The sequence below is a fragment of the Pseudopodoces humilis genome, chromosome 6 (assembly GCF_049639895.1).
Source record: "Pseudopodoces humilis isolate 2021_Gansu_Grassland_sample_001 chromosome 6, ASM4963989v1, whole genome shotgun sequence".
NCBI classification, from domain to species: domain Eukaryota; kingdom Metazoa; phylum Chordata; class Aves; order Passeriformes; family Paridae; genus Pseudopodoces; species Pseudopodoces humilis.
The window spans coordinates 57343768-57370295 of record NC_142205.1 but is presented as its reverse complement, the minus strand read 5'-3'; the positions used below and the strand labels follow the sequence as shown (position 1 = coordinate 57370295).

The following is a 26528-nucleotide window of genomic DNA, read 5'->3' as shown; positions in this document are numbered from 1 at the left end:
TTGAGCCTTAATAATTCTAAGACAGTGAGAGCTCTGCATGTGGAATTCTAGTCTAGAAGGAGGGTTTCCCTGCCTCCTCATAGGTCAGTGTGAGAGGAAAGATAAGCAGGAACTTGATTCTTTTGTGCCAATCATCAGTCACAGTCCTCCATGATCCTCTTAAAAATGTTCTGTAGAAAATAAACTGGAATATTTTGTTCATGATTATTGCAATTAATCAGGTGGATAATTACTCTTTCTGTTTGTTCTTGTAACTTCAGAATGTCTCGGTATTCTATTAATGAACTAGTTTTATAGCAGTCATTCATTGTGTTGTGATGTTTTTTGTTTTGTTTTTCTCAGAAGCAGACCAACAGAAGTCCCAGAATAAATTCAGCATATGTATCATTATTACTTGCTTGGCTCTTGCAGTAGGTTTTAGATTTCTGTCTGATTTAATTTTTGTTGCACTTTTTTTAGAAGTTATTGACCACCTTTATACATTATTCTTCAATGCTGAAAGTTCTATCTTCTGCATAAATCAATTGAATGCTGGAAAGGGGGAGCCTGTTCTCAATGAATTCCAGTTAAACCTGTAGCTGAATGTAAAAATATTTCAAAACTAAAAAGCTCCGTATAATTTTATAAGATTGTATTTAATAGTTGCAACAGCAGCAAGAATATAATATTTGATCTCTTACAAGAAAACAGTATGATAGATTAGACTAGAATTTTTTGTACTTTGTTTTTTGCCTGACAAGTATGCTAGCTTTCTTACCTGAGCAACTTTTCTCAGACTCTCAGAAAGTTAACTTTTTGTTTCACACATACTGTGTGAATTCTGAAGAACAGCAAGCAAATCTGCTAAATAAAAAATCCTGCATCTTAATCTCTCCAGAATATAGAAAGGATCAAACTTGAAAGTGTAAAAAATATTAGTTGTCCTGGCATTGTTTTCTCAGAATAAATTTTAACTACGTTTTGTAGTTATTCCTTTCCCTTCATTGTTCCTCCATGTCTCCTGTCAAAAAGTTACAGCAATCATTTGGAAGTTGCATTTCATTTTGTTGCACGCAGAATTTTTTTTTTTAAGGAAGCTTCTGAAACTCTATTTTTTTAATGTACTATTGCTCATTTTAAATATATAATCAATAGGTAGTACCTAATGTTTTTAGTCTTACCAAAATACCTGGCAGTTAAGGAAAGCAATGTGCAAGGGGAAGAAGGTCTTGGTAGTACAAAAACAAGTTATACATCATGTTAAGAATATAAAATGTTATTTTAACAGTAATGGAACTACAAGCACTTTTCAGTGGTAATAATACAGTGACATTTTCTAATATAATGGCATTACCAATAGTATTACATGAAAAGCTTTTTAAGTACTTTTGTTTAAAAAATACACTGTGTTCTATAGGATGAGGAAAAAAGGGTACAATTTTAGCTCCTTTTGTCTTTTGCAGTGATCAGTATAGACAGCAGTAAAATATCAGTGGTTGACAGTACTGTTGAGCAGTTGTCTTCACTCTCCAGTTGGAAATCATTGCCTAAAATTTCCCCTTCTGCTCTCAGTTTAATGGTCTCTGTATCCAAGGGGAGCTCAGATGCTTACAGAGATGAAATCATTGCCTCCTGTTCCCAGGGGCCCACTGGTTATCATTACCCATAACATGCAGACAATACTGCTAGGAGCCAGTTTGCCTCATGGTAATATGTAGTTCATCACCAGCTTCTGTAGCATGCTAAAGAGGTCTTGCCACACAGCTTGGGACTATTCGGATGTAGACTCTGGGGTCTCAGCAGTTATTTCCCTGCTTTGCATCAGTTTTCATCTTCTTTATCCCTTTGTGCCATGGTCCACCTCAGGCAGTCTCCTTCTAGGGGAATCTGAAAGGAGCAGCTGTTACAGGCACCATTTCCTCCAATTGTTGCCACTTGGTTCCTTTTGCTCTTTAGCTTCCCTCCCCCAACATGCACACACAGGATCATGCATATGAACTTGTTTCTCTTTCATTCATGTCTTCTAGCAGGGCAGAGAAGCATATGTTCAAAATAGTCATTATCTGATGCAGTAATTAAAGACTGAAATTATTAAGTTGCAGCCTATAAAAAAAATGCAGTCACTTTGTATCAAATGGGCTGGTTTTGTTAGAGAAGGTTTTTTATTTGCTTGGGACTTAGTGTTTAACGTGATTTGATTTGGTGTATAATCTGTATAAATTAGTTTAATTTGATTTGATATTATATATGATTGATTTCAGTGGAGCTACTCAGATGTAAAAATATAAATGTGTGCAAGTTTAAAAGCCCAAGAACTAATTACATTCAATAGCAGTAGGATATGTTCATAATGTTTTTCATATTGTCTGGTTTATAATCAAGCCTAATGGTTTTTCCACAAAATATTAATAGCTCACATTATATAGATTTCATCTTAAACATTATAGATTTTTGTCATCGAGGGTTCTCCATCTAGGCTAATTATAAAATAAAAGTTACTGTTTACTTATTTTTTCCTCAGACTCATTATACAAGCAAAGTTTTAAGTGAAACATTTCTGTGTCATTAGAAATCTTGCATAAGGTATTATAATCTAATGCTTGATGGGGGCATTTTTGTGTTTTTTTTCTTAGACTGAGCTTTCAAGAATTCTTTGAAGTGTAGGTATCATGGGTTTTTCTCTTCCAATTAGAGTTGCATCCCAAATCACTACAAAAAATCCAGTCCTTGTTCCTCATCTAAGTATTAGGGGTTTTTCCAAGTGTTCCTTTATTTTGGATATTGAATTCTTTGCTTCAGATATGTTACACATTTAAATAATAGAGGCAGCATTCATGAGTACTGAGACTCATGCCAAGCTAAATGTGATAATTTATGACATAATGCTATCTTCATGAATTGTCAGAATTACGATACACAAGCCACAGGCATAAAATTATCAAGAAAATTTATGAACTTGCAAAGACATCTTCACATTCCAAATGACCCTGTTAAAGCAATCAGAGGTGATTAATGGCCGTAAACTTAATTTCTGTAAAAGTCTGTGTCAAAACAACTGGGAATTTTGTCTTCTCTCATGCAGCTGGGGAGAGTATGAGTGGGGTGCAGATATTCTGAATTTGGTATGTACAGTATATTTTATCTGATTATATCTATTATATCTCATTATATGGATTATGCCCATCTGGATGGATGGATTTGGAAGGATCTTAGCAAGTAAAAGGAAAAATGCAGAGTGAATGTTATTCTCTTTTCTCCCAAATACTGAGTAAGGTTATTAAGAAGAATGAGTGTGTAAAGTTAGAAGGCTGCACTTCAAGTCAGTGGTGTCTGAGTAGACCACTGAGTTTGCATTTAAGCTTTCCTTATTGTTACCACCAAAAAATACCCTCTTGAATGGGAATTCACAATACACATCCAAAGATACTCTTTAAAGGAAATTATTTCAAACCTCCTCATTTTAAATCAGCCATACTGTCCTTTATTAATCTCTAAGTGATATTTAGCCATTAGTAATGAAATGTAACATTTTCAGCTTAGCAAATGGTATCACGTGCTTGGAAAAACATCTTAGCATACCAGTATAAGAAGTCTCATCATTGCTAGAGCCTCCACTTCCATTGACACAACCTTTAAACTGTATTCGTATAGGAATTTAGTGGTTTTCATATCTGAGGAATAAAACCCCAAAACTTTGAGCCTTTGTAGAAGAATTCATCTCAACACTGACAATAGATTGTGTACAGAGAAAGGAGTGGCCCAATTTTGAAACTGATTATATTTCATGTTCCTGAAGGGTCCCACTGCTGCTAGACACTGATGAAGATGATACAAACAAAATTATGTGAGAATTAATATTGCAAGTGAACTTTGTCCTGACAAAATATACTGACTCTAATGCTGAGGGAATTAAGAAATGAAAAATTGTGTTGACAATACTAAAGAAGACCTAGAACCTCAGGAAAGAGATACATGTCTGATCATTCAACTAATTTTTTTGTTGTTAATTTAGCATTTAATCCTTTAAGTGAAGGACAGTTCTAACTTTTTTTTTGGACATGAAAGCTAACAGTCTCTTAGTGAAGGAAGGATTTCTTCTGTTGATCTAAAGTTAATAAGATTTTTCCTATCGTAACCAGTTTCTTGAAAACCTGGGGTGAAAAGGGTTCTGATTATGCCTGAGATGCAGCAATGCTACTTTCCTTCAATACTTTTCCATACACTAAACAGTTTTGCACCTTGGTGTTATGGTGTCCACTACACTTGCATTGAAACATGGTGTCATTTTCTTTTTCAGTCTGTGGTTCAGATTGCATTTTGCTTGGTTAATGGCAGCACAAAAACTCCCTTCAGTAATGTGGATTTTTTTCAAGATAAATGTGCCACAAGAACATCCTCTGTAATAAAACACTCTTAAATGCAGTCCTGCTGCAGAATTACAGTAGTCTAGTTACACAAAAACTGTAGAACATGAGAAAAAAAATACTAAGTACATAAAAAATCTATTACCTGATTATAAGAAAAATCACAATTCCATGTTTACCCACAGCAACAATGAAAATAAATGTTCTAGCAACTTGTTGATATTTACCCTATTTTGGAAAACAGCTCAGACTATTCACTGAGTCTTCACAGAAGTATGGTGAACGTCGTTTATTTCTATCTGTAGCACACTTTTATAGGGTCCAACAGGGTCCGTGGGCTTAGCAAGCTACTATTGGTTAATACATATTGTTTTACATTCTTTCCCCAGAACACAATGCCATTGTTTTTCTTTATTCTTGCTGTACAAGGAGAGTTTCAAGAACACTGCCTTTAATATTGTCACCTGGATTAAAAGCTGGGTTGTGCAGACAGGCTTTTACTAAAATATCATGTTTTTACTCTGTTAAAATGTTTCTCTACAACCCTATTCTTTAAGAGTCTCGTGCCCCATAAGAACGGCTACCAAAACATCATGAATGGCTAGATTTCCATCTTATCCATTACACTTTTCAATTTACTCATTCATACATCCCAAAAGAGTAGGACTACTGCAGTAAGTTGAAAGTTTGCGTGCACAATCCATTAGATAAATCTATAGCACCTTTTCAGAGTGTTAGAATTATCTGACCACTGGTGTTCTCAAGAACCTGAATACAGGTTGGTGACTAAGAGTTTAAAACCTCAGTCTTGAGGGCTGTGCCTGGAGGACATTGTTTTCTTTGTTTCTACGTCTGAAACAGTGTGAAAGTTTCTTCATTTATGTCCATTTACAAGATTATTTACATATATTTATGTATATTTACAAGATTACATAGCCTTACTTAAAATATATACTAAATATCCTGCATTTAGAAGTTCTGCTATTTAACATACCAAATATGGTTTGCCAAACTTCAAAATCTATTTTTAGTAATAGTTTTACTCAAAAATGATAAATTGTAACATTTTATTTATTGTTTTATTATTGCTACACACACGTGCAGGCACTTACACACACAGACACACTTTCTGTATTAGTATCTAAAAGAACTGGAGGGGAGTGCAGTGCAGCACTAGTAAAAATATATTTACATCATAAGAGATATTCTAAGATCAAGAGAATTCTTTGTATAGCTCTGAATTATTTCCAAGAAATTTTTCCTAACTGTTATGGTTGAACTCAAAAGAGGGAAACTGCCCTTATTGGGGGTTTGCTCAGCTCTAATATCTTGAAAAATTGAGAACAAAGCCATAAAGATTCCTTAACCTGCTCTGCTAGGGAATAAAGATATCTTTACATCTGATTTTCACAAGGCATGGAGGGCAGAGCACTTGGCAATCATGGAGCCTCAGCTCAGGTCTCGCTTTTTTGATGTTGCTGCTGGGATGGAGCAGCCTCTGCGTGGTCTCTGCTGGTGTGGCCCGTGCAGGTGGCTCTTCCTCGTGCGTTCCCAGGCAGGTTGGCAGCCAGACAGGGGACACAGTTAGACAGGGTCTACTTCTGGGAAAAAAGGTTAGTTTGTCCTGACTGAGGTTTCTGAAACTCCACTAACTGTCTTCTGTCAGTTACAGGATGTGATTTAGGCATTTTCTCTGGACTCTATTGAAACTTTTTTTAGAGCAGCTATTTAATTCTATTTAACTTCTATTGGATTTCTAGCTTAGGTGTGCTGTGCATAATTGAGGGAAAGGGATAGCTACAGCATGTCTATGTCCATAGTTTATGTTATCTGATAACAATAACATACAAGATCTTAGGAACTGCCAGCCCATTAGTGCACTTCCATTAGTGAAACTGCACATTCTATACCCAGGGATGTAGCAAATGGCTGAGGAACTGCAAGAGAAATTTTCTAATTCTGTTAGATAATCTACTTACAGAAGTCAGACTCTTAATGTGTCATGGGAAAGGAAACATTTGTACCCACACTGTACAAATTCAGGAATTTCAGTACTTAAATATATTCATAATCTGGGAGGTTTTGTTTTCCATTGTACAGTTAATTCTAATGAACATATTATAAATAAGAATTCTGTAAAGTAAGGCTTTTAAAATTAGATTGGTTTCTCATTGGTACAGTTCAAGCTACAGCAATTCACTTATTAAATGTATGCTTAAATTTCACTTCAGTTATTCTCAATGACTTTGGGGTGACAAGTCATTTATTCAGGTATTAGCAAATGCTTAACGACTTTGCTTGATCAGAATCATCGATGGTTAAATTGGAGAAAAGGTCTTGATTCAGGCATTAGATGCATTAGATCTTGAGGAATTTAAAATTTATCCTTTGATAGATAAATAACCTGAGAAGTTAAAACACAGAGGCGTGCCTGTGTAAAACTGAGAGCTTGGTGCCTCCTTGCTAGAAGCAATTTGTTTTGCTGTTTTGCTTTCAGCTTATGTATTATTTCAGAGCTGATCAAAAGAATTGGTAGCAAAGTGTGAAATAAATTGTACTTCTAAAGAAATCGATTTCACATTCCTTGGTGCTTTAAATGATTTTAGTAATATTAATATTTAAAATATTTCTGTCTGAAATCTTTTTATGACTGCATATACCAGTAAAGGTCCCTATTTCATTCAGCTGTTTTTCATACTAGTATATTACACAGTAAACATTGTAGAAATACTGTCTTTTTGCACTGAAATGGATACAAAAAATCTCAAGTGTCTTTTTGCACCTAAATGACTCAAGTTTTATTCAGTCAATAAGAATAGTCTATTAATCCTTTTTCTGTGTTACATGGGTTAGAACTTGAAGAATATAAGGTTCTCAGCTGAATGAGATGCCTTCCTTAACTTCTAGATTGGTTTGCAGAAAAGTAACTACATTATCTAAATTAAATTGGCTTTATACTTTCCTAGTTTATCTCAGCAGTTTTTACCATTGTTATGCAAATTTAAACTTTGCTTGCTTGCTTGCTTGCTCTTAGCTAGGAAAACTTTGCGTAGTTAAAAATACCTGTTCAAGATATTAATTAGTAAGCATGAAGCAGAATATTTATAGGTGCTTTGTCTAAGAAATAATGGGCATTTAAGCATGCAGATATATGTATTATGATACTATTGTCTTAGCAGGCTAGAGTGATCTGACAGCCAGGTACATTCATGTAGAATGTACACATCAATCTAATAAAAGCAGTCCAAACATCTGGATCACAGTGCTGCTGTACAAAAACATTTCTTAACAATTCGCATTATTGCACTTACCCCCGTTTCCAGTCCTGTCCACCCTTTTCTCCTTGTTTCTTTCCTCGGCTCTGCCTTTGTCTTTTATGTACTTGCAGAATCTCATTTTTCCTTTACAAGTCACCTCCATCTGCTTATGTGTCAGAGTGGCCGTGGTGCCACACATCACACAGAGGAATTCTCAAGATGAAGGACTGTATTCACATCACTACTTCTGTCTCAGCACTGTTTCGTGCTTGTCACTGCTCGGCACTCAGCGCCACACTGCCTTGTTTTGTCAATAACCATTTATTTGTTGCTGGAATAGTAGCAACCATTACATCTGACCTCCCTGTTTCATCAATTATGAATAGATTATTGGATGTGAACATCTGCAAAAGCTTGCTGTTGAACTTACCTCCTGGCTGGGATTAGATAAAGTATTAAACTGTTGTTTATTGTCAGGCCAAAACTCTACTGGGAAGCCAGGGAATTCCAGGACTAGCAGACTCCCATCAGCAAGCACCAAAATTGTTTAGTATTGCCACCGTTTCCCATAAGATCGTAGCCATTTATTATTTACACTTATTACTAGTTGTTATAACATACTTGATAAAAGCTCTTGGCAGGCACAGTGTTTCCAGCTATTGTCACATCTGTCAGGATGGAAAGGATACATAAACTGGTTTTTCCTCTTATGTTGCTGTTAAAGGGTAACAGATGAAGCTTCTTCACTCCAGACGGTTAAGCCATGCTTCATTTTGAAGAAATATGTCAGCAATGGCTGGCTTGGAAAACATTACATTCCTGTCCTAAATATAGATTGCAGTAACCTTTACTAGGGCAATGTCTTTTGCAGTGGAAATTTCAAACTGCACAGTAACAGTAAATGAAAATACTTGGATTTGATGTTTGCATAGTTTTTTGCTCTGAAGGACCTGGATGACATTTTAAAAACTTTTCAAATATGAATGAATAATAAAACCCTTTATGATGTATAGGAAATAAGAAAATCATTACTTCATTCCTGCAAAGTTGTTGTGTAAAGAATCAGAATTAATATAATTATTGGTGGCACAGAAGGCCAGAATTAAGGACAGTAAGGCAGAAACAAAAATTAAAGTTTATTCAATCATCTGTACATTTCATCTCTTTAAGCTTTCTGTGCAGCAAAATGAAACATACAGGATGAACTGCTGACCTTGTAGACACCAACAGAAGTTTGAAATTACTCTGGGGAAAGGAACTTTTTCAATTAGTTACTTATATTTACATATCATCCATTCAGAATCAAAGCAAGATGTACATGTCCTGAGTATTATGTGAAGCAGAAAAGATGATACAAGCAAAGAGCCTTAGGTCTGATCTTGATAGACTGTGATGGAATGAGTGAAATGTTTGTCTTCCTTCCCTTAATCCTTCAAGCAGATGCACACACAAGTAACCTGAAGCATGTGTTGCTGAGTGTTTGTAGAGCATGAGGGTAAATACTGCACTTGATAGCCCAGCAGATCAGTGGAGGAGGAGTGTCAACTGGATTAGTTACCCACAGGGAGAGCGGAGCCAAGCAGCACCTCAGTGATAGCCATGTCCTAGCTCTAGAAAGTCTTCAACAAGAGTGTTCCCCTTTGACCTTTGACTTGGACAGACTTCTGAGTAGATTCTTCTACTTCCCTCCCCTCTCCCTGATCCCCTTGCTCCAAGATGTATGCTTATGCATACATTGTATGTATACAAGATGTATGCATATGCATAGCATTATGCATTATCCAAGTAAAGTCCCTGGAATAGGAGTTCTGGAACAGACCAGACCAATTCCAGCCAAATTCTTTCTGTCTCTGTAAGATTGACAACATTTGTGGATTTCTGGTAATTTATCCAAAACTACAGCCAGTGTAAGTGCATGTGGATAAGGGCAAGGAGTTAACATTCACACGACTGAGTTGGTGAATTTTAGTTGTGAGTAAAGAGGGTAAAGTAACAGTTCAGTCAAATCAGAGAGTGCTGCCTCTTTCCTGGATGTGGCACTCAGTTTCTGTACCCCTGAACTGCGAGCATGCAGATGGAATATGTGCAGCTTCTACCCTGGATGCTCGCTATGCCTGAGCACATTTAGCACTGAGCAAGGTGTGGCCTGCCATTCAGTTGATACTGATGTGTAATATTCCTGGGATCAATGAGTTCTGCTCATTATGATCAATACATTTCATCAGCAATACAATTTTCTTTTGCTGTCCTACCTCTCCCATGCTGTGTTTTGGAAAAAAGGATTATATCTGGGTTTGTATTGTGAAACTTCTCTTTAATCTTATTCGGCATGGCCACAGGTGTGTAACCACTCAAATTATGGTAATAAAGACTGCACATTTTGTAATTTTTAAATAAGCATTTCTGAGGCAACTACTGGTCAGAGTTCGTTGAATTGCAGTGTGCCTATGCATGCAATTCTATTGTCTCTTATTTTCACTGGACTGTATCAAAATGATTATTTAGCAACCATCAGAACTATGTGGTTTTTTCTGAAAGTATTTAAGAGGTACAAGGTGGTATGAGTCCTGTAGTCTCACTCGACTGCATGGTCTGTCTACCAACACCTATTGTTAGCTTCAGAAAAATACTGTCAGATGCTGCTAGCCAGGCTGGGCCTTAGCCTGCCACTGCAGTGCCTGTCAGGAATCATTAGCTACTGATCTCTTTGACTAATGGTCCAGTTGATTGTCTGATTCATGTTCAAGATCTGTAAATGAGGCAGAAGCATCTTTCCTGCTCACCAGCTGTGAAATGGCTAAACACAGCTAGATTCGCAGAAATCAAAACAAATGTATTTCCAATAAAGTTTGGCAGCAATATCAAATCTAAAGTTGAGAGCGGAACTATGTTTTTGTGTTTTTTAAAGTTACAGTATTATAAATCAATGTTATCTCATCATGTGCTTGTCAGAGAAATGTATTTTACCAAAACTGTGAAATGCTGGTAGTAGCATTAATCTTATGTTGATTGGATAGATGTTCTTTATTCAACATAAATTCATACTTTCAATATTTGCTCTTTTGTCCATTATCCCCAGATGTATCAGTGTTCCACAGCCTCTGTGCTTTTGTCTGAGTCCTGCATATGCTAATGGGGTGTGCATGCATGTTTTTGTGCACATATAAAAGAATTACAGGTATGAAAACAATGAAAAATAAAGGGTGGGATTTTGGATGGAGGGATTTCTTGGGGGAGGAGCTCCTGTATCTCTTTTATATTAATGGAATAAGGCCTGGAGGCTCAGCCTGGCATAATGCCAAGATAACTGAAGTAAATCTCTGCCTGAGAGCTCAAGAATATTTTTCTTGGAAAAGGAGCTAAACATGAAATTTACCACTAGTTAGAGAATTAGGGTGAATTAGTTACCACAAACAGGCTCTAGTTTGTGGATTTAAGCAGAGCTTAATACTTTATTTTTACACTGTAATTGTGGACACAATAGACTTACAAAGACACAGAACGAGAGTTGATTTTGTGAATGGATGCTTGCACAGGAGCTATCCTGTGGTCTGTTATGTGGGAGTTGAAATCCACCTTCAACTTCTACCTTTCTATCCTGCATGAAGAAGGAAAAGTGATTGAAAACCACTGTATTAGACATTGACTTCATGTTATTTGGGTTTTTTAAGCTACTTTTTCCACAGACCCACAGAAGTAAAACTTTTGAGATAGTCACTGTGCTTGGTCACATTGATCCAAAAACTAATCTGTGACCAGAATCAGTGTGGTTTTTATAATTGCTATATTGTTAAACTTAGGTTACATTTTTTTATATAGTGTAGTATATATAGTGTATATATATAGTAAGTATATATAGTAGAAAGAACTGTACATTATTCTAATCTGTTCAACCTCATATACCACTAGTTGCTAGGAGTATCAAAATGTCTTTGAAACAATATGGAAATTTTATAATTTTAGAATGGAGTCTAGTATGATCAAGATAAATCTATTTTAACAGCTTCCTTCCTCAGAACTCTTTTTACATGAAAAATTTTTCAGAATTTTTAATTCTAAAAAAACTAACAAACAAAACAAAATATAAAGGAAAAATAGACGTTTTACCCCTTCAATAAGTAAATCTCTGGAAACTTTGTCTAACTTTTGAGAAGGAAATTTAGCTTAATGTGTGTAATACCCAAACTGGTTTTAGTATATGTTACCACGATAGATTCTTACATAGTCCCATTCAATATCTATTTACACATTGTTATATATTTTTATTAATAAATAAATGAACAAATAATTTCAAAGAAAATTACCAAGATGACATTTTCAAGCACTATATTTGCTATAGAATACTGCAGCAGAAGCATCTTACATTAATAAGGTTTTTCTTTTGTTGTCTGAATTTTTCCCATGCAGTAAAATTGCACATTTGTGTAGGAGTTTTCAGCATTAATTAATCCACCTGTTCCTTGGATATAATTTTCCCCTGCACAGAATGGCATATATATATATATATAAATGGCATTTATATATATATAAATGCTATTTTCTGGTTATTCTTCTATCTAAAGGCAAACTTTCATTGGGAACCTATAAATTCCATTAGATCCAAATGATGACTAGCAGAGCCCTGCCCACACAATACTCTGCCACATGCATGTCTTCTCCTACGTGGTATCCACAGCAAGCCGGTTACATGGATTGGTTGTTCCTATCCCATAAAAATAATCAGGAAAGTTTGTTGCCTATTTGTTGGTTTTAGGCTTTTTACAGATTCTGGCAGGCATCACTGTGCTGGTTCCAGTTGATTTTCCAGCATGTAAATTTTATATTTTTTTTGTTTTGAATGAAAATAAAAAATCTGCTGTAATTTCAAGAGACTTTGGGTGAAATCCTATAATGCTTATGTGTTTAACTGTCACTTTAACCTCTTTGATCTGTTCTTCTTTTTCTATCCTGAAATGTTTCTGTCCCGAAGTGTTTCTATCCTGAGGGTTGGAGGTTGGGCATACATCACAGGAGAAGAGAACCCTCTTCACTTCTTTCACATAAATGGATACTGGGCAGCTGTGACATCCAGGGGCATTACACAACTCCTTTCCATCAAGCTGCTGTGTCCCTTTCTGTGTCCCTATGTGTTACCTGAAGCGGGAGGAGTCATTTGAAATACAAACATAAAGAGTATATTTTCTATGGTAATTTATCAAGATTTCCTCCCTTTCATGAAGATGTTTCAATTTAAGTAATTTCCTCATTATTTAGAATGAAGTACAATAGAATGATTTGTATAGAATAGTGGTAACCTGAGACCAAAATGAGCATTTTTAATCAGTATGAATGAGTGGCTTTATTTATTTACTTCCGTCTTTCTCACAGCTGTTGCAGCGATGCAAGGAAACAACTTTTTACTTCAGCTGTGCTGTGTATGATTTTTCCTTGGGTTTATCTGTACTTTTCAGGCTTTTTGATATCTTTAATAGAAAAAAATATACAGTAGCCAAATCCTTAAGTTCCTAAGTAACCTTCCTGCACTACTTAGCAATGACTGCAAGCCCTATGTCCAAGTTTAATACTGTAGAGGCCAGTTTAAAGTAGGAATGATTTCAGTCCAGCAGATAACATTTGTGACACCTCCTGATACTCTGATAGCAAGTTTTCTAATATGGGCACGATTATTACAACAAATGCTGCAGTCCCCTGAGTTAAATGCAATACCAAGAATTATTTCCTGGACACCTGTGTGTTTCTGCTACCATCCTGGATCATTAGAAGGATGTACTGCAGGCACTGACAACATCATGTATGTATTCAGTTTAGGGAGAGTTCTGAACTGATGTGACAACTTCCTAACTGGAGTGCCTTTGTACTCTTTCTGTCACACTTAATGCATTGATAACTCAATTGGCAGTGACCTGCAAGGATAGGATGCAACATTAGAACACTACTGATAAGAAAGTACTTGAGGGATGATAAATAGGGCAGTGCACATTAATCAATGCTACTTCTGGTGCACACAGAGCTTGTGCAGCTAAAGAATAAGAACCATGTCCAGGGATGCTGCTGCATGTAGTAAAACCCCAAAAACTAGGAAATCTGAGTGGTGGAAACAGTAATGGAAATGGTGACATCCACAGCATTAGCACAAACAGGTTGTCTTCTCCTGAGCCATGCACTTTGCCAGTGACAGGGGATGCGCTCTTAGTGGAAAATGCCCAGTCTTTTACCTCAGTATCATTGGGCATCATGGGGCATGCAGGATACTGTCATATGTCTCTGGGCATCTCCCATCCCCCTTCAGAGCTGGTAAATGACATTCACTACTCCTTTCTTGGAAATGTGCAAAAAGGATTTCCATAGAGAGTCTTTGGAGATTTCCTGTTTTCTCATGTGTGTAATAGATTGGGTCAAGCAACAAAGAGGAGGGATGAAAGAATAAGATTTAATTTTATATGCACTCTCCTGTCATCGCCATTGAAAAAAAAAAAGGATGAAAAGATAAATTCTGCAATACAGGTGATGTCAGTGTTAAATTAAATTAAGATCATATATTTTTATGCAGCAGCTTTAAGCCTTCAGTTATGGAGGGGTTGATAATAATAGAGTAGATTCCAAGCTAATGCTAATAAACTTCTTGTGAGTGAATAATTAATTAGAAAAATAGCAGCGCTATCTACAGTATTTTAAGACAACATAGATTAAATGTATAACCTGTAATTGATTCAGTTTTGGGGCATCTGAATTGTACTAAGATAACTTGTGACGGATTAAAGAAAGAAAAATAATACTGAGTTGTATTTCAGCATATCATTCTAAAACAGTATGAATGCAAAGGACACCATCTTAAGTTATTGATTATCAGAAACTCAATAAAAGCACAGGCTCTTAAAATCCTTTAAACAACGGATAATAAAATTTATACTGCAAATCAGTAAAAAAACCTCTGTTTTTTTGCAAATTGCCAAAATACAGAGACATAATTGCAAGTTATGTCTTTTTGATTTGTAATTATGGAATAGTTTCAAACAACTATAAATAATGATCAAAACTCTAGTCCCATTATGGCTAATTAGAGAACAGCTGTAGAAGTGGGAAAGCTTTAATTTTGTGTTCTGTGTGGACAGAGAGATTGGGAGGGGAAGAAAAAGTGGGAATTCCTACTATTCCTAAAACACTATTTACTGTTTTTATCTTCCTGTTTCACAGGTTTTGAACACCTCTGTAGAAATCTTCACAACCCTTTGTGATTCTGCTGGCCTGGGCAGAGCATATGCAGCTGTAGCCCAGATCCTGGCAAGGTAGGTTAACACATCCTTGTCTGACTGTCAGTGCAGATTCACTCAGCTGTGAAAGACTTAAATTGTTAAGAGGTCTGTCGCTTCCCATTACTGACTGCTTAAATTTTAAGCAGTGCCCTTCTTGCAGTAAGTGACCCTTTCATCGAAAGTTATTTTAAACTGTTACACATTTTTTAAAATGTATAGTTCTAGTTTTTCTTTTCCTGTAAACCTGTCCTTTTTTCTTCCACATTTTTCAGGCTTTTTAAGTGTTGGGGTTTTTTTTTGGTTTGTGGGGGGACCTAACCTTACGAAAATAGAAATGCAGACCTATTTTCTAGGTTAAGAAAGAGAGGAAACCTGGAAGAATGTAGCAAGCTTCAGTAGGTGTCTCAGTGTAATATTTTCTGAACTGTAAATTTCCATTTATTGCACTCACTTCTGGTTTGTGCATGTGTAACTAGGTACAGATTTGTTGCAAATACGATGCTTGTGTTCAATATTTTTGTTTCAGCATCTGGCATTAAAATCTTCCTCCAGGTGAATTAGTTCAGGTACAAATTTTGACATAAAATAGTCTAATGAAATTACCATATGAGATAGGGAAAAAAGATATTAAAGTGAAGGTTGTAGCTTATTCTTGATTTATCCTGTGTTTGAAGACCTCAGTGCATATGATGCATGATAGAGCTCGGCAATATGGAGAGGGACTTGTCACCTGGTTTATTTCAGTGTGCAGAGCAAATTCTCCTCTTTGAGTTAGATCCCTTGTCTCTTGGCCTTATCCAAGCACACACGGATCAGCCACAACCACAGTACTCTTCAGCTCTCTGATGCATAATTCATGTGTACGTGTATTCTGAGCATCCTAAATAAGAACATGAGGAAAGATATTCAAAAAGACACAGAACACACTAAGAATACCAGAACCCAGTTTTAAAACTCTCATAAAGCCTAACCAAGAAAGATTAAGTAGAAAAACACCAGCTGTTACAATGAGTGGCTTTGCAATGAGTACAAAGTTTTCTGAGCTCTCAGTAGCATTCCTGAGCTCCTTGTATTCTCAAAAAGTAGCAGTCTGGGTAGAGGCTGGGTTAAGATAGTCAAGAGAACATCCCTGGTAAACTATGTATATTAATTTCCTTTCTGTGATTTAGGCATTCTGGAATGAGGGCACATGCATTTATTTACTCAAGAAGTTGCAGATTCTGAGACCTTTCTGAAGTCAGTTTGTTAAACCCTTCATCTGAAAGACCATGCCAGTGCAATTATTTTCTTAAAAGCAGACCAAAAGACAGAGTGGCTAGTGATTTTCTTCTGCATCAAATCTGTATTCCACACCTTCTGTGAACATTCTATAGCTGTCCATGAATGGACAGCCCCACTGCTTTCCAGTTGTTGCAATTTGGAAGAGAAGGAAAACAGTAGATGAGGAGCAGTGGGAGCAGATACTAAGGGTGGTAAGACTCCTCAGTTTAGTATTTAAGGCATTCTTCTAGAAGACGAATATTCTGATTCATTGACGTGAAGGAGGAGTTTAATCCCATGTATAGGATCAGGGATTTAATCTCTTGAAGAGCAGATTACAGAATACATGGGGTCTTCCTGGTGAAGACGCAGCCATAAACCCTTTCTTTTGAAAATGCCTGTTGACTACAACAGATAAAACCCATCTGCTAGTTTTGCCATGAAAGCATTTACCAAATTAAACACCTTACATATGTACCTGCTTTGAAGAGCTTTGGGTACGTGATAGGGATTTACTCTTCAACCCTGTAAAACATCATGATGGTTCTCAGCTGTCAGTGTTGGACACGAAATGATTCACACAGCTCTTGGTGTGGTGAAAGAAGAGACGTTTATTTGTTCTTTCAGTATTTGTAGGTTTTCGATCATGACTAGGGGATTGGATAGTCAGGTTAACACCTTCCCTACTGCACTGGCCGTGAGAGATGTCTATCAAAAGGCATATCTTTAATGGAATGTATAAACACCTATGTTTATAGTTACTTTCTTGGGAAAATTGCTAGAAATTATGAAAACAGTATTGAAATGCCTGATTTTTAGGGCGACACTCGGCAACTTTCAGTTGTTTGAGAAACTTACATAGGGAAAAGTATGGGCACCTATGAATCATGCATGAATCAAAATAGTTTGGGTTGGAAGGGATCTTTACAGGTCAGCTAATCCACCCCCCCTGCAGTGAGGTCTTCAACCAGACCAAGTTGCTCAAAGCCCCATCCTGGCTGGCCTTTAATATATTCAGGGATAGGGCACCAACCACCTCTCTGGGCAACCTGTTCCAGTTTTGCCACAGTTGTTGTAAAACATTTCTTCCTACATCTAATCTAAATCAACCCTCCTTCAGTTTAGAACCCTTGCCCCTTGTCCTGTTGCAGTAGGCCCTGCTCAACAATTTGTCCTCATCTTTATGATAAGCTCATTTTAGATACTATAAGTTCTCCCTGGTGACTTCTGCAGGCTGAAAAACCTCAGTTCTCTCAGCTGTCTTCATAGGAGAGGTGCTCCAGCCCTCTGAGAATCCTGGTGGCCTCCTCTGCACCCACTCCAATAGGTCCATATCCATCCTGTGCTGAGGATGCCAGAGCTGGACACAGAACATTTTGGATAAATGCACCAATAATCACTGCTGGTGACAGAATCCCCATATTCAGCTTGTTCGGTTTGCCTTTACTTGTATTGTTGCCTGGTCTGGGCTAGATTTGTGTAAATAATTCTAAGTTTGATGGGTAACATCTTCACAAGAAGATGACTGTTTCCCAAAAATAATGCGTTACAACTATAATGTCTGTGAGAATTTGCACTTATTTCCTTGTGACAGATTGGAGAAAGTTCCTGAGCCCTCCTGAATGGCTCAGAACCTGTCTATGGCTTTGGAATATTTTGTGAAATCTTTGCTGCAGATGTTTCCAGAGACCATGGGAAACTGAAAATCTTTGTCATGTACATTTAGTCATGTCATTTTCCAGGGGAAAGAATCTGACATAATAGCATCATGTTCTTGACTTATTCTGCCAGTGTCCACCATGGTAATGACTTCTTGTGGACACATGATTTATACATCCAATTCCATCACATGAGCAATCCTATAAAAGGTGCATATTTTCATAAAAGTCTAATAGGGGTAAAAATCTCATAGGGCATTTTAGCATGAAACTGGAAAATGAGTTGCTGTAGATGTGTAATCTCTTCTGCTGAAGTCATCATAACTGTTCTGTGGGATCATGAATGACTATATCTTTAGGAAATTGCATTTTATGCGTTTAGGAAGGTGATGTCTAAGGAGATAGAAAGTATATGGCTGTATAAAATAACATGTAGATTTTTGAAGGAACTGTAAAATATTAGCCCTTTGAGTAGAAAAGACCTGTTTATCATGTTATCAGGTCTTGTGCAGGATAAAGTGTTTCAGTAATCTTTCTAGCATACTTTAAATATCTCAAGCTGTAGTGCTTTTAAAAATACTTCCTTTGAAAAATTGTTAACCTGTACCAACTGATTGCTACCTGGCATAAGTGAAGTTCTAAGAGTGAGAAATATCTTTCTGATATGTAGCAAATTGGTTCCTGTTTTCCTTAAAGAGGTTATATAGGCTAGCAATTTTCATATTTTCTATATGTGGAGCAGAAGTTTTGATGTGAAAAATAAAAAATGGCCAAAAATGCATCAAAACATTTCTATTAATTCATGAAATTAAGAAAACCTTTTTACATTTTCTTCTGTCACTGATTCCATTTGCTTTATTACTTTCAGCCTCTAGCCCACAAACTTGGTGGCACAATCAAAAAACCCCTTAGTGGCTGTTTCATCTCTGCTCTATTTGATTTCTCCACTCTGAGTAAATGATTAAGTTTTCATGCATTGGTTCAACCAAAATCTATGTTCACTCAACCACATCCTTTATTGATTACTTCTACTGCAAACAGTAGGCCAAGTGTGATATACATAATTGGACAGTTGTCAGGGGATGTGGGTGTTAACAGTCCTGTTTTCCCAATTGGAAAGTGGAATCACCTTGATACACAAATATTCTGCACTGTTTCATTCTCATTCCTTGGACCAAGGAGTCCTTTTCCTCAGAATATATGTTTTTAACTCTCAAAGGTCTGGTTGAATGGATTTAATGATTATACCATATAATATGCTCTTCAAGTTGCACCTGTGCACTGCATATAGAAAACTAGAAAAATTTGAATTAATATTTGTCTAACACTTTAACCTTGTCTTTTAACTTATATAAATCATATGCTGTGTTTCTGTAGGGAAACATTTGATTTTCTTTTCTTTGGAAAAAATTAACAGGTTAAAAAAATATGTGTTTCTAATTTTAAAATTTAGAAGCCTTTTGACGTTTGGTAAATGTTTACAGTCTGATATGTTTCATATTCTCATGGTAATAAAATACTTAAATCAGGAAAGTTTAGTAAATCCAAGTCTGCTAATTGACCACTAAGCTTTACAGTAGCATATACTTGAACATTTCAAGAATGTTAGTTTGCAGTGATTTAGCATCCTTTTGTAGGAATTTTGCCCTCTCAGTCACATACAGATAATCACTGCAATATTGTAAATTTGCAGCTAAGCTTTGCTGTGTTTCCTCTTTCGTGGCAGGCTGTTATAATTACTCCAATAGCATAAAAGAGGGAAATTCAGAGTTCTGCCAGATTTTTTTTGAAAGCGCACATCCCTAATATAGTTTATAATAAACACTGTATTGTAAATAAATGCTAGGCCATCATTTTCTGCAGGAATATAACTTGAAGGTGGTTTAAGATGGTGAGAAAATAGATCACAATTCTTTATCACTTACAGAAACTCCTATTTGTGTGAATTTCTTAATTAAGTCTGGATTTTGTGTCTTGCTTGGTGCATTGACATTTAGCATGTTACACTCCTACATTGGTGACTCAAGTTCATGGCTAATATTGAGGTCAGCTGGAGTAACACTCCAACCTTAAAGGGAAAAAGGGCACCGTGCCTTATTCACAAGCAAGCTCAGATGTCTGTCTTATATCTTGCAATCACACTGCTGAGGTCTTATATTGTTAATATGACTGGCTTTATTAAAAAAAAATAAAAAAAATAAGGAAATCTGCAAATGTTATTGTCAAGGTACATTAGCCAATTTTCAAGTTAGATGCAGCTGTGACCTCAGGTTGCTCTGAGCTCACTGGGATTTGGGGGTGGCACCTGCAATCCACAGTTTATAGGTTTGCCTGTGTGACCCTGGCCACCTTTGATCCACCCAGCCACAGGGCAGTATTGTGTTACAGGGAAAGGCTGTCACCCCAGAATTAAGATACAATACTTTTATAGAGCTGCTGCTGCACCACCAGCTTCTAGAGCAGCTCTGAATGACAGAAGACCTTACTGAAAAAAACACCTTCATACCTCCTTCCCCTATTTTGTCAGGATGTGAGGTCCAGCTGAATTGAAGATATTATCAGCAGCTTAGTATGGAAAAAAAAATAAAAAATAATGGAAGGTCCAAAAATCCTGTTATATCAGTCACCTGTTTTCATTCTTGGCCTTAAAATATGGCACAATATTCTGAAAGAATGTTTTGTTCTATTTTGCTGAAAGGATCCAGCTTTGCCCTCAGACATTCTGTTTGGAAGTAGTTTTATTGAGTTCAGCACAGGTAGTGCTGGAGGCCATTTGGAAATAAAACGCAGTCATGAATGAGTCATCACAAAGTAAAGTTGCTTCAGAACAAGGGGGCAGATCTTCAGCATTTGAAGAAGCTATCTGAGTAAATATTTCATTTTGTCCCTGTCCTTTGCTTCAGTCAGGGAAAATCAAATGAGGCCGTGAAGTACTTGGGAGAATTTATGAAGAATGCTGAGAGCGCTAATCTAAGCCAAAGCCTGGTGGATGCAAATGTCCTGCTTGGAAAAGTTCACAATGAAAGAGTAAGTACTGTTTGTAGTAATGATCTCAAACTTGATTTACTTCTTGGTAAAATCTGGTTTTGTTTATGAGATGACGCAGGAGGATTTGCTCCAGGTGTTGCATCTTGCAGGAGTTACCCAAGGAGAAGTCACTGTGTGATTAAATGAAATGTGCCTTAATTTTCTGGGAAAGGTGAAAGTTTCACATCATATTTAACACATAGAGTATTGTTTTAAAATAGATGAATATAAAACTCCAAATGCAGATCAGGACAAACTTTACATGCTGTGAAAAATCTGCATCCAAATCACCATTGGGGCCATATATGCCCGTAAAGAGTCATCGGTTAATGCAAATGGAATTTTATTGCAGTGTACATGAATGCATACTGCACTGCATACTAATGAGCTGTTTATAATCTTAGCTACATTTTTTTCTCTACATCCTCTCAGCCAAATTTGTGAAATAGGTTCTAGCAGCAAGTAGTCTGTCAAAGGTCTGTTAGCAATGGACTTTCTCTTGTCACTCCACTTGCACTGCAGGAGCACTTGGGTTTTGAAACCAAAAGGATTAAAGACATTGCTGCAAAAGTGAAAGATTCCTGCTTTAACACCTATTTTAGAGATGAATTGCTACACAAAATTATTTAGATTCAATAAGTAAAAAAAGAATTTGTTCTGTACGCTGGATAATATGGAACTTAGAAAACGCTTTCACTATTAATAAAATAATAATATAATAAAATATCTTCTGTTGCATATTTTTTTGTCGTAAGTGCTATGTGTAATATATTGAACAGAGCTCTTTCCCCTTTTCACTTACTCTATCCCTAAATACCGCTTTTTTTTTCCTGGGTTCCTCTTACAGAGAACTCCCACTACCAAAATTGCTCTTCTGTTTGTCCTGTTTTTAGTTCATAAGCAGTAGAAACTTTTTTTAGTCTATAATCTCTAAACTAACCTGAGAGTTTTATGTTTACATGTGTTCTTAACATAAATGATGAATTTCTCATTGAAAATTTAGTTTTAAGTTCTTTGACAACTTGATGAAGTAACTGTAAAATTGATCTGAAACTTAGAAGGAAGCAGGGTGATATGACACTATGCTGAATTAGTCTCCTCCAAATCTGAAAAATAATTAAATAAATTCTGTTTAACTGCTTCTGTATTTCATCCCTTCTTCCACCATTGCTAATAATCAATTCAATAGAACAGGTATTTTAAGAACTAATCTCTATTTGATTATTCTTTAAATTCTCTTTCTCAGTTCAGAATTTTCTGCCTTGTGCTGGGGCAGTAGTGTAGAAGGGCACAAGTGCAGTTACTTAATAATATTAATATATATAAAATATTTAGTTAAAATATAAATAAAAAAATCTTAAAGTTTGCAATTCCCCGTTTTCTGTATAATTTTTTTCTGCAAAGTCAGCAGTGTTTACCAAAACTGAGCGTGAATTAACATTTCTTCTTTTGGATAACTGCCTGCTGGTGTCAGCTGTCATCACCAGTGTTCTCTAAGTTAAGTCATTATTAGGGTCTTTTTATTCAACTCTGTACATTCCCCAGTGATAAAATTTGCAGTAGTACTGTCCATCAAATTATATATCTATTTATATCCAGATCTATCCGTGGGGACCTTTAATAAACCAGGGATATAACACTTCCTTTTCTCCAAGCACAAATCATTTTGACCAAATTCACTTCGGTCTGTCCATACTGTTGCTGTATCTTTCCAGCTCTCTCATCTCACTATTCCCTCACCAACACTGTCTTTTTTTAATGCTGTACACACAGTTTTCTTTCTAGTCATGATTGTTTTACACAGATGTTTCTTGTTTCCTAAAATGCCTGGGTTTGTGTTATGCAGGACTACTAGGTCTCATTTCTCCTAGTTTGTTAAACAGGTTGCTTACTTATTATGTACACTCTGAAATATGCATGATACACTCTGTCATTTCTGATTTCACTTTTTCTGAGCTTCTTAGTCTGATTTGCTGCATTCCTTTCATTAATTGCATCACTTAAGCTGCCATAGTTCTCATGAGTATGGTAAGTAGGTGTTTCTGCTTTTTGTTATATTACAGTTTATCATTCTTTATTCATTGATGTGTCCTTACAGGCCTGGTTCTGCTCTTCTGCTGTATTAAACAGGGCTAAAAGACTACTGCCATTTCTATTACTCTTTTTTTCCTTTTTTTAATCATATGCATATTTTAGCAGTTATAGGAATTTTCATCCCAAAAAGTGGTATCAAGTGAAACTGGTACCAGTTGGAATCTCTTTTCCCAAGCTCTGTGCAGAAGGGAATTTCAGTCTTACTAAATCAAGGTGAAAGGATAAGACAGCTCTGAAAATATTTTCAGTCAGGAAGTTTCTGCCATCAGGGCAGCAGAATTCCACTCCAATAGTAGAACAGAGAGATAAATTATTTGAGTTTTCTATTCAGCAACATTTGGACTACATTTCTCCTACTGTTTCTCTTTTTGTGATTAGGAATATCCCTGGGGTTTTGTATACCCCTTTCTTCCCCCATAAATGAGTAAGTTTTAATTTCTTTTATTTTCTGTGCTGTGAGTCTATCACTTCATTATCCCTCATTTTTCCATTTTTAGGATTTGTTTTTTTAAAATTTAATACCACCATAAATTAGGACCTTTCCTCCCACAAAAATGTTGAATGCAATGAAACAATAGCAATAATTTCTAAATGGTCTGGCTGCAATCTTTATTAATACTTAGCATCGATATACTTGGATTTTACACTCAAAATACTACAGAGATAACCAAAAAACTATTAAATTCAAAGATATGAGCAGTATTATCTGGATTTTAGAGGTAAGAAAACAGCAAGGGAGTGTGATTTCCTTAATGCCCTGCCATGGGTCATTCTGTGGGCTGCCACATCTCTGAGGCATGAGAGGGCAAGGCTCTAATGTCAAGGTAAAATACAGTTGACTAGAAGTAGTTTTTAACATTATTTTCCTTTTTTTCCCCTCTTCTTTACTAGGGGAGCTATAACAAAGCTCTGGAACATTTCAGTCAGGCCTCTGAGGCAGCAAAATCTTTGAACAATTTGCCCTTGGTGGCTGAAACAGATAGCTACTGTGGCATCGCCAAGGCTCATCAGCTGATGGTGGCGTTCAACAGCCACATAGCAGCAGCAGCAGATCCGCTCAGCCTGCAGTGCCTGCTGGCATGGAAGCAAAACAGAAGTGACATGTGCGCTGACCCTCTTACAGCCGGTAAGGCAGTGCTTATGAAACACATTAGTGCTGCATTGTCCTCAACACTTAAGTCATTTTTCTTGTAGAGTTTTATTAAATTATTTCCCAGGTTTAATCCTTCTATGGAACAGAGGTTGGGGTTTACTCCTTTGTGCGCTTGTTTTAGAGGCTGAATTAAAGAAGTTAAAATAAAATATAACAGGGAGAAATGGATAGTAGTAGTTGCTCTTACTTACATTTTTTCACTGCTGTTTACCAGAACATCACAGTTACATGTTTTAGTCAAAACATAACTGTTTTAATCTTTAAAGAAAATAATAATAATCTCTCTCTACAGTGCACTTTTCAAGTGCATCCAAAAATAGGATTCCTGTTACTAAAAGTGAGAAGTAATTTCTGCTTGACATAGTTCTGAATCCAGAAAAACACACTGCTTTATTTTTGGTATCCTTGTACTTGACATTAGAGGGAAGGAGAAGAAATAAAAGCAAATCTGCTTTCTTTGGTTATCTCAGAAAGAGGGCTTTGTGTGGAGTAGACCTCTTTCTTCATGGGTTAAGTTTTCTTTGCTCTTTTTCCCTTGAACAATATATTAATACAAGACAAACTGAATTATGCATTATCTCCAAGTACTGATAGTAGTAAAATGTATTGTACTGAGGAAGAGGGATGTATAAGTCCACTCTACCTTAAAACTTCCTGCTCTGCATTCCTGTGAAGAGTGTGAATCGAGTACAGTGGAAATAAATGACAACTGGGGCAGTCACAATATGAGCTTCAGGGTTACTTTGTTATTCCCTCAATTATCCTACTCCTAAAAACAAAGAACTGCCTGGCTGCTGCTTTCCTTTGTATCTCACACTTTCATAGAAGTCAAAAATTAAGTATAACTTCAGTGGTGAATTTTGCATATAAAGTGGTAATTGAAGATATTAGCAGTTTAACAGGAGCCAGGATACCAGAGGCAACACTGTGAGCTACTGAGAATTATGGAACATTCATTTCAGACTGAAGAGATAAATTAGCTAGCATTCTGTTTAAAGTTCTAGTGATGGTAATGCTTCTTCAATGACTATACATATCTATATTTGTGATTTGTGTCTCAATAAGTGAATGTCTAGTACACTGACAGATTTTGTTGACTGTCAGAGTTATTTGGGTGCATGGCTCCTCTCTAGACCTGTAGTGCAAATGCTGAGAATTCCAACAGAGATGGTCAAAAAAAGAATTCATTAAAGAATATTATATACATTTCATATAAGGATCACTAACTATAGCTGATACAAATAGGAGGCAAACAAAAATCAACAAGGGCAACAGCAAAAAAACCACAGGAATCTCAAAGACATAGAATGAACTTTGTATATCCAATATACAAATTGCAGATAATAAACAGGTTTTCTGTTCAAGTTTTAAACATGGCTTTTTCCAGTCAGTTGTGAAACTCATTTATATCCTGAAATGATATGTGCCCCTTTAAGCTCAAAAATCCTGCTCCTCTTTAACAGTACTTCAGGGATAAACAGAGTATGATTAGAAAAACCCTTTATGTCCTGGCAAGTGTGGAACCACGAACAAGTTTTGCCTGCTGAGAGTCTCTTCCTTCTGTATTTCTGCCTAGTTTACCCTCTGTTACTTTCACTATTGCAGTTTTCATTTCGGTTCCAGTTCACTCCAGGAACCCTGTGGCTACTGCATATTTAGCAGCTCTTCCAGTTCAATATCATTCTTCTCATTAGTGCTCCAAGCTTACTCTCATGATACCCAGATTACATCCCGGAAAACATAGTGTCACACTGTCAGCACAATCTGTAGCATTCCTCATGTTTTGTGTGCCAAATCTCTCGTTAGTACTGGCATTACATTTTTAATATCTTTGTCTGGCAAAACATGACCTGGCACCAAGTCAAGATGAGGATTTGCTGGCTTTGAGTTCCAGGTACAGCCTTTATTCTACCTTCCAGGAGAATGTCTGTGCATCCTATGATGAACTCATCACTTAGGAAATTCCTGCTGTGATAATAGAGCAGTATTTCTAGCTCTTTCAAACAGCTCAGTGTTGATAATCTACTAGATTTTTCTCAGTCTTTTTGAGGATGGAACAGAGAAAGACAAGATACCATGGTAGTTCTTAGTCTGCAGGGAAATTTAATGAAAGGGAGAAGAAAGACAGTAAGTTTCTATTTCTAACTCTTCTGACTGAAAATTTTTTCTGTGTCAAGAAAATAAGAGTAGTTTCTGTATTCTCAGACAAAAGAAATACTTAATCTAGTGGGGGAACAATTACATTTAAATTCAAGTACTGCCATATTACCTTATGTCTTTGAACCAAGACTTATTTTCTAAATCAATCATTTCAATAACCAGGCAGGAAGAACCATTAATTACTCAATTTATCTCAACATTTATTAATAAAATGGATGTTTTGACCGGAGTTGTCATGGACAAAAGGGATGGGATTGTCAGAAAACAATGTTTAAAAATGCAAAGGAGGATGTGTTTCATTCTGCTGCCTTTGACTCAGTCAC

General features: G+C 36.3%; 1 protein-coding gene across 1 annotated transcript in view; it reads left to right on the top strand.

Annotated features, from left to right (window-relative positions):
• TTC29 (tetratricopeptide repeat domain 29) overlaps window positions 1-24101 on the top strand; it is a 71812-nt gene extending 47711 nt beyond the window's left edge. The window contains exons 8-10 of the mRNA XM_005525633.2: window positions 14795-14886; window positions 20675-20798; window positions 23784-24101. Of these exons, the coding sequence (XP_005525690.2) occupies window positions 14795-14886; window positions 20675-20798; window positions 23784-24086 (519 nt within the window). The 3' untranslated portion in view covers window positions 24087-24101. The remainder of the gene's footprint in view (window positions 1-14794; window positions 14887-20674; window positions 20799-23783) is intronic.
• Window positions 24102-26528: the final 2427 nt, after the last annotated feature.